Source organism: Trachymyrmex cornetzi, unplaced genomic scaffold (genome assembly GCF_001594075.2).
Source record: "Trachymyrmex cornetzi isolate Tcor2-1 unplaced genomic scaffold, Tcor1.1 scaffold615, whole genome shotgun sequence".
In the NCBI taxonomy this organism is placed as follows: domain Eukaryota; kingdom Metazoa; phylum Arthropoda; class Insecta; order Hymenoptera; family Formicidae; genus Trachymyrmex; species Trachymyrmex cornetzi.
The window spans coordinates 32177-41751 of record NW_017299932.1 but is presented as its reverse complement, the minus strand read 5'-3'; the positions used below and the strand labels follow the sequence as shown (position 1 = coordinate 41751).

The 9575-nt window shown below is 37.5% G+C and overlaps 1 protein-coding gene and 1 long non-coding RNA gene across 2 annotated transcripts in view; one reads left to right on the top strand and one right to left on the bottom strand.

Annotated features, from left to right (window-relative positions):
• The window catches only part of LOC108766758 (uncharacterized), a 10050-nt gene extending 8557 nt beyond the window's left edge, over positions 1 to 1493 (bottom strand). Inside the window, exon 1 of the long non-coding RNA XR_001940393.1 lies at positions 1425 to 1493. This is a non-coding gene — a long non-coding RNA (uncharacterized LOC108766758). The remainder of the gene's footprint in view (positions 1 to 1424) is intronic.
• Positions 1494 to 6672: 5179 nt separating this feature from the next.
• The window catches only part of LOC108766757 (uncharacterized), a 6365-nt gene continuing 3462 nt past the window's right edge, over positions 6673 to 9575 (top strand). Inside the window, exon 1 of the mRNA XM_018516252.1 lies at positions 6673 to 6733. Coding sequence (XP_018371754.1) covers positions 6673 to 6733 — 61 coding nt within the window. The remainder of the gene's footprint in view (positions 6734 to 9575) is intronic.

The following is a 9575-nucleotide window of genomic DNA, read 5'->3' as shown; positions in this document are numbered from 1 at the left end:
TTTTTTTTTACCATGTATTCGATAGGGTTTAATTAATATTTATATTCATTAATTTAGCTTTAAAAAATATTTTTTATGTTCTCTAAACATAATAAAATATATACATAAAAAGCTGATATTAACAATTTTCACTAGTTTCTTGTAAAAAAATCCCGAAAAAAGCGTGTTTTAGAGTAGAGTACCCCCTTAAACCACAAGAAATGAATCACAGTCGCTTATTCTTCTCTGATTCGACTGTAATTGGTCAATTTCTTAGGGCCTGAGCACAATAGAGGAACAAGAATTAGATATTAAGATTTTAACCTATCAGAAACTGATTACATCGGAATACACGGTTTCTGATAGGTTGAAATCTTAATATCTAATTCTTGTTCCTCTATTGTGCGCAGGCCCTTACGGCTTAAGGCTTAAAAGACTTATTTGTAGATCCGGGGTTATTTCATGCGTGGTACAAGCAAAGACATAGAGAATGGACTGCGCGATTCGTATCTAAGTAATGTATCAAATGTGGTCGACAATAATGAGAGAGAGGGATCATGGGAGACGGCTAAAGCTGGAAACACAATAGACACAAGCAATATGCACAGGCAACAAGGAATAACGAACCGTCCAATCAGAGCTCTGGGATATAATATCAAACTTATACCCCAAAGCTCTGATTGGACGGCTCGTTATTCCCTGTTGCCTGTGCCTATTGCCTGTGTCTATTGTGTTTTCAGCTTAATCTCCTTCTCATTCTCTCTCCCATTACACCATTGAATGGAAAGAGATAGAAATGGCCGTCTGCAACGGTTCCTCTCTCTTTCATCCCTATCGACCATTTTGACACACGGATCGCGCAGTCCATTCTCTATTGGCCGGTATTCATAGTCGATTCTTATTTCAAGACCGTCTTAAGTAATATCTTAAGACGCTAATGTAGCCCTCTGATTGGTTCGTGACTTCTTAAGACCGTACTTAAGACGGTCTTGAATATAAGATCTGACTATGAATCCCGGCCTATGTCATTAGGTTTGTTCGCGTCGCAAGTTCCAAATTAACCCAGAGAGCACTTGGATCACCGGCAAGATGGCGGTTGGAGCAATTGGATTCATGTGCCCCAATGCTCGGCGACACGAACGGATTGGGACAACTTGGGACAAGCGTCCTGTTGTTCTATAGCTATACGAATAGTTTCACCGATCGTATGCAGGACGTAGGAATCAATTACCAGCCATTTGCATTATTACCTCTGAAATGGATTTCAGAAATTTTTTGAGAGATTTCCGTTTTGGAATTATTAATGAAATTAATGATAATTTCCTCAAAAATGTTTTACTTTTTGCTTATGATTTACGTTTTTCACCAAACGTAAGAAAAAAAGCGTTGCTCTTCTCGCTTCATTCTCGTTAAAGTTACATCATAGAACCATAAATACTATCAACACTACACATTCTCAATCATTACGCATGCGTGCGTAACATACCCCAACCGCACCATCTTCTGAGGTGAGGCAAATGAAGCGTGCTCTTAATTGATCCATGGAGTATGCTCTAACGCGACGCAAACATCTAGTCGCTATATTGGTTCCGGTGACGCGAACGTATTGGAGCGCGTTGGAATGAAAAGGAGCATATTGGAGCGTGCGACGCGAACAAACCTTTTGGGTACAAGACAAAGACATATAGCGTTTTTCATTGGGAAAACTGGTGCAACACTGGTGCGTACTGAGTGCAATTGTGTTGTTCCACTGTGAAAACTAGTTCAGTGTTCCATTGATAAAACTGGTGCAAAAAACTTACACTGAGTTCAACTTTTGCTCCACTGTCTTTGAAGTCAGTGGAGACCAGTGTAAGTTGAAATTGAAGTTGTGTTCGTGCTAAAGTATGATATTATGGGGATGATCTCGATTGACCACGGCTCGATTGGCACCACCAATCACAGCGACCGGTGTTTAGGAGCTTTGTAGTTTCAAGCGCTGTGAGTGGCTCGTGTCCAATTGAGCCGTGTCCAACTGGGTGCCACCCGATATTATGTTATGATATGATATTACATTATTGTAATTAATGTTATAACAATGACATTGTTTAGTTTCAATGTTTCTAATAATAGCTATGCAATGACTGTCACGTCCGGTTTTTCGATTTCGCCGGACGCGGAGCGCGCGTTCGAACTCGTTAATATTAATGAGAGAATAGTGAATATAAATAATAGTAAATATAAAAAAAATATAAATTATATCGGGTGGTCGGCGGGCGGATACCGAAAAGGTTCCGTTGACGAGCGACGAAGGAAGGTCGGAGGGTTGAACGGCGAGGAGCTCGTTGTGAGTCCCGTTCTGACGGCGGCCGGAGCTCGGTGTGAGCTGCACGGCGACCGATGACAGGAAGTCCTCGCAGCGCTGCAGACACTCGCTCGGACGGAATTTTTTTATGAGGGACGGAACCCGTACCCAATTAGAATACGGTTCAAGGTTGGGAGTCGTCGCTTGTACGATTCGCGGCACTTATATATTCACTTTGATAATAGACGGCACAAACGACACAACGACAGACAGGCACTCGCAACGAATGAGGCGCGATTCGTAAAGGAATTCTAGGATAGAAAAAAAAAAGAAAATGGGGAGAAAAACAACAAAAAAAAAAAGAATTTTGACAAAAGAAACTATTTAATTCCAACTTGCGATTGTCCTTACGCTTTAAGATGGAAGGAATTAATTGGTCAAATTTACACGAAAGAATAATATGCTTGCTGGTGCTGGTGTAACATTCACTGAGTTAGGTGAGCCGACTATGGAAAGAGAAGATGCAAAAGAAGGTTTACTAAATTGCGCTTTCGATTTGCGATTTAACGACGTAATGTACGGTGTTCACAATATTTTACTTAAAATTGTCTATAAGTCAACGGCCGAGGGTACTATTCGCAATTCCGCGTTATTCGGATGTTTTACTTAAAATTGTCTATAAGTCAACGGCCGAGGATACTATTCGCAACTCCGCGTCATTCGGATATCGAAGTGCACACTGAACTCACCTCGACAGAGGCCCGTGACTTTTCTGAATTTTCCTCCTCCTGACGAGGGGTCGACTACCGCTTATGGTCCCTGTAGAATTCGCCTTGGAGATCCTGGGGCAAGGTACCAACCACCGGACCCGAATAGCTCACTCGCGAACAAACAAAAAGAAAGAGAAAAAGAAAAAGGAGAAAGAAAACATGAAAATCGCCCTTTATCGCGAAATCTCGATGATTATTCGCCTAATAATTTTTCAATATCGAATTTTTACGCATCTGAACTATGGCCACTGATATGCAATCGTACGATTTGACTAAAGCGATTCGAAAAAAATTTTGCAAACTCTGACTCGTACTGAACTCTAATTCGGATGAAAATTCGTACTAAATTCTAATTCTGCTGAAAATTCACACTGAACTCCCCGGGACCATTCGGATCGCCGTTTATATAATATTACAAGGGATGATGCTGAGCGGCAAAGGGGGTAGACCCGTCAACATCTATACTTATTTGCGAAAATTGTTCTAGAATGTTCTATCGTTTTACTTTTCGTTAATTTAATCGTCTTAGAATATGATATTTGAGGGATGAGATATTGACAAGGCCCCCTTGGGAGCTCCGTCTCTGTGCTGCATCGCTTGCAGTTGCGGGCGCACGCTTGCTGGCAGCGAACAGCGATCGCTCGTTTTTATAAGTAATTTTACTTATACAGGGTGACCCATTTTAACTTAGAAAGCCAAATAACTCGAAACATCGCGATTAAATAAAAAAAATGTTTAAAACAAAAATTGTTGGATATGAAGGGGCTGATTGAACTATGACCTTGACAATGACTTTGGCCTTCATTTTCAAGGTTATTTGAAGATCTACTTTCAATTTTCAAATAGAAACCCATATTTTTGATCTCGGATTTTTAAAGCGCGCAAAATTTTACGTCCAGATGAACTTTCATGTTATAGGTCAAAGTTGACCATAGAGGTCATTTCAAAGATAAATTTCTAATTGAAGCAGAAAGCTAAAAAATCTTGATTTTTCCCGGATAGTGTTTGTTAAGAATCACTAAAGAATCACAACAAGAAAATACATATGTAGCATAAAATTTTATTAAAAATCCCCACTTGACCTTGAAATGGTCATGAAAATATGGGTTCAAGGACATTGTCAGGGTCATGGTTTGGTCTCCCCTCGACATCCAACAATTTTTCTCACAAACACCATTCGTGAAAAATCAAGATTTTTTGGCTTTCTGCTTCGATTAGGAATTTGTCTTTGAAATGACCTCTATGATCAACTTTGACCCATAACATGAAAATTCATCTGGACGTAAAATTTTGCGCTCTTTCAAAATCCGGGATCAAAAATATGGGTTTCTATTTGAAAATTGAAAGTAGACTTTCAAATAACCTTGAAAATGAAGGTTAAGATCATTGTCAAGGTCATAGTTCAATCAGTCTCTTCATATCCAACAATTTTTGTTTTAAACATTTTTTTTATTTAATCGCGATGTTTCGAGTTATTTGGCTATCTAAGTTAAAATGGGTCACCCTGTAGAGTCCTCGCTCTTTGTTCTCTACAGCAACGGCTTTTACACTATTTGTTTAGTGCCTTTTCTGGTACTTGCCGATGAAGATGTGCATTTTGCGCTTTCTCATTTAGTGCTAATTTAGTGTTAAGTCATGTGGTGGTGCAAATTGCGGCGACTGCACCATTGCGTTTTGAATTAGTTGCATTTGGAGTTTGTGGATCTAATTCGTGCGCTAACGGCGATGCTTCTTTAGCTAGTTATCTACTCTTAAGGAGAGGGACGTCCGCTACGTCCTTTCCCGTTATTTTTTTATTGGAATTCATGGAACTTAGGGCCTGCGCACAATAGAGGAACAAGAATTAGATATTAAGATTTCATCCTATCAGAAACCGTATATTCCGATGTAATCAGTTTCTGATAGGTTAAAATCTTAATATCTAATTCCTGTTCCTCTGTTGTGCTCAGGCCCTAACTCAACGCATACATTCTTATCTAACATATGCCAGCACCATCTATTGCAAGACCGCGCAGCTACTGCTACACGGAATTTCGGCTCTGTTGACAGTCCTAGTCTTCGCAAAGCACTTGTATACACGTATTTTCTATTTGGTGGAAATATTTCTTTTCTAGACTTTCAATCTTTGTTCTACAAACTCGGTATCGTTCGTTTCAATAATGTGACCTCAGCTGCACGCTTATTTTCAAGATATGGACTCTAAGTCCGGATCTACAATAGGTGTTTTATGCCTTATGCCGTAAGAAACTGACCAATTACAGTCGAATCCGAGAAGAATAAGCGACTGTGATTCGCCCATTTCTTATGGCTTAAGGCTTAAAACCCTATTGTAGATCCGGGGTAAAACTCTTATATCAAGCAAATATATATCTGAGGTGACAGCAGTACGAGCCAAAAGAAAGTGAATTTTTAACGAATTTAAAATTTTTTTCGATTTTCTCATGAAATCCAGTGCAGCTGAGGTCCTGTTTGTGAGTACTTTAATTTAAGTAATAATACTTTTGCAATCCGTACATCCAATACGGAGATTTTTGACCGAATGGAAATGTGGTAAAACAGAAGGCTTTAGCATCGCCTTAAAATTCTTTAAATGTAAAAATTTAATTTAAAAACATGTTTTAAATAAATAAATGAATCAGAATATTGTAAAATAAGTAATTTAAGTTTGAACATAGTTATATATTATATATTTTTAGGGATGAATAAAATGGATGTCTAATGATATGTTTCACTGAACCGCACTAAACCTGCATTATGACTGTACTAGTGCAGTTTTCATCTAAACCACCGACGAGATATTATTAAAGACCGTCAACCCTGGGCAAATTTTCGGCGGTATAAAAAGAGCCCCAAGGGCCCAGAGGTAATTCAAGAACGCTGACATTACCGACAATTGATATAAATTTGCTATTATTAACATAAATATTTGGCTCATGCATTATTAAATTCATGATTTTTTATTACATAAATGTCCCATAAATAAATATACATACTTGTAAAGCTGTAATATTCTATATATTGCAAAAAAAATCACAATTTTTTCTCTGCAATTATCATCTTTATTGATAATCAAACTTTGATGATAACACTGAAATCTCAATTTTAAAGAAAAATCGAGTATTATTGAGTTATAAATGCATAAATACATCTACTAAACTAATTAATCATAAAATTAGTACAATATTATCTGTTTTTAACTCTTAATCACTTCAATATTCACAAGGACGTGAACTCCCGTAAGGATGTCGGTCTTTAATAGTATCTCGTCGATGTCTAAACCTAGCACGGCGCTAGTGCTGCACCAGTTTTTCCAGTGGAAAACGCTATTACATGATGTAATAAAGAAGGTGTCTTCCTATTATGGTCACTTTTTCGTCCTGATTTGCGCAGGTCTCAACTGTCGGCCATATTTGATTTATGTGTGTGTATTGGTGTACATATATAGTTCAGTGTGTTTGTGTATATGGGGAAAGTCATGATAAGGTTATTTTCAGTTATTTTCACGTGTTTACAACAGTGCGATTTTGGAATGTCAAAAAAATTAATGACAATGCCGTTGTGTGCCATGAAAGGGTGTAAAAACCGTTCTGGAAAAGGAAAAAGGGATTTCCGATTTTTTCTTTTCCAAAAAAAAGAGAAATGTGTGAGAAGTGGATACAGGCGTGTGGAAGGAAAATTGGAGAAATTAAGGAGAAGAATGGTATGTACTGTAATGTTAATATAATTTACTTGCCAGTTTATCTTCTTATTATTAAATAATAACGAAATATATTTATTTATTTATTATTTTAAATGTGTAAAAGATTGTATAACGAACTATGTTTATTCAATTTCAAAAAAGTATGGTCTATATCAATGTACGTTACCTTTCTTTTATTTATTTATTATTTATTGTAAATATCATACGCGTTGAACATATTTGTGGTTTAAAGGAGTTCTTAAACGTTAGAAAATATTGAGAACAGGTCGTACTTAAATATTGTTTATACATCGGAATACAGTATTTTCAGTTATTACAATTGTATACAAAATTTTAAACAAAAAACCAATGCATTTAAATAATTATGAAATTTACTTATGTAGCTCGTGTTTCCATTATTATAATTTATTTCTTTACATATTTATTATTTATCGTATTTTCATAAACATTTTTTGTAGTAATGTTAAACGCATCCAATTTTAAATGTTTACTTATGCCGTATAGTATGCGTGTACGCATTTATGGTACAAAAATAAAAATAATTATACAAATAAAAAATTGAATATACATTATTCTATAATAATAGCTGTAATATTATTAAAACATACTAACATTACATTACATTATCTAGTGAATGTTTACTTTTTATTTTTAAGTATGTTTTATACAGTTTAAGCTTGGGCGCATTCAAAATTGGCGCGAGAAAATGGCCGAAAGCTGTGACCTCCATTCATTGGCTGAAGCAAATGGCTGCGCTAGAACACACCTTCTTTATTACATCATGCGCTATTACACTGGTCTCCACTGACTTCAAAGACAGTGGAGCAAAAGTTGAACTTAGTGCAAGTTTTTTGCACCAGTTTTATCGGGAGGATCCCGTTTGCCTACAATCCCGATTGCACACACCACTCATATCAGTTGGTGCCTAGTAATTTTTCACTGCTTTACCAATGAGAATATTTTATTTTTAAATTGGCCAATTAGCGACGTATGTGTGCAACATGCAATGTATGCAATCGGAGTCTTCCCGAGAAAACGCTATTAGATTAAATCAGTGTATAACCAGTAGCTAGGGGGGGGGGGGGGGGGGGAACAACACAATTGCACTCAGTGCGCACCAGTATTGCACCAGTCTTCTCAGTGGAAAACGCTATAAACCTGCATTATTACTGTACTAGTGCAGTTTTCATCTAATATCGTTTTTCATTGGCAGAACTAGTGCGCACTCAGTGCACTTTAAAGCCGTTGTACAAAAATCGACGTAAAGATATACGTTTAATAAAAATATATAAACGAATTAAGGGGATGCTGGAGTGACGGTCGAAGTTAATCAAAGTTGATAGTACAGACTTTTTTACATTCCAAATTCGATAATAGTGACATCTTTCATTCATTTCTTATACTTATCTATATCGTTGTGTCTCGCTCAAACGCATTCATCTGTCCTTATCTGACATATTGCAACGCCATCTCTTAGAAAGAGATCAACTAAAATACTGCTCGGTTTCATGGCTTCACGTCAATTTTATTCGTAGTATACGAACGAAATTTTTGGCGACTCTTTTCTCTTATACCAAAGCCCCTACATCGTTTCTAAAAGCATAGGATTGTTCTTCAAGATTTTCTGTAGGCTGCTGGCTACTTATTTTTAACGGGGAAAATCTGAAACTCTTATATGCAGTACATATTGTGACGAGTTGACTGCAGGAGCCGGTGACAAAACTACAATTTTTAATTTTCTTTCATTTTTCGCATTACATTGTAGCTGGCAGCCTGTGTTGTTGTCGATACTTTAATTGTGGAGAAGGACTTTTCAATCCATAAACACAATTAAGAGAAAAGAGTCTTTAAAAATTGATGATAAAACAGGACACTCTAGCATCCCCTTAAACCGTGAAATATTCGATACAGTTTATTGTGCTATTTGATAAAATAAATTTATCAATTGAGATATCTCACTTTTATATTTAGATTAGAGTAGTGTACAACAGCTTTAATGTGTTTAATATGTAATTGAGTGCGCACTAGTTTTGCCAATGAAAAACGCTATAAACCTAGCACGGCGCTAGTGCTGCACCAGTTTTCCTAGTGGAAAACGCTATAGTCATACATCGTCGATTTCTCACGCGCTAGACACACAATTTCGTTCCTTGCGCTAATCTTTTTATTTAGGCGTCACAACTTAATTCTAAAGATACGACTGTAATCGTCTATTTATTCTACATGTGCACCTGCCCTAATTTCGAGCATATAACGTGCATATAATTTTTTCACGAAGTAAATGTTTGGTGAGCTGATAGCACATGGATACAGGAATCTGTAATTTATTATTTTTCCCAGTTTTGGACACAAAATATACCAGGAGCAGGTACATTAGCACGGATATTTCAATCGTGGAGAAGGAATTTTTATTCTGTGCAACTAATTCGAAGAACCGCGCAAGGAACATAAACGCTTGCTTTATCGGTAAAAAAGAAGAATCCAGCATCCCCTTAAATAATTCCGTGTGAATTGCCAGCCGCGACAATTTCTCACGTGCGGCGCCTGCCGCCACCCACCGATTTAAGTACTTTAAGAGAACTCGGTGCCTCTTGAATAGAGATCCACCGACCAATCAAGTGCCCGCCGCGCGAAGGAATCTTGCAAATTTACAATATTCTACGACTGGACGCGTTCCTGTGAGATAGCTACCATAGTACCCTCAGGAGCATTCCACGGTTGGTCACCCGTTCCGACCAAGTATCTGACAAATCGCGCTAGTACCTCAGTGCAAATCTCGCAATTTCCGACTGGCTGTCCAATAGTGAGCGTCAAGGAACAGCGGGCGCATTGGTCGAGGCGG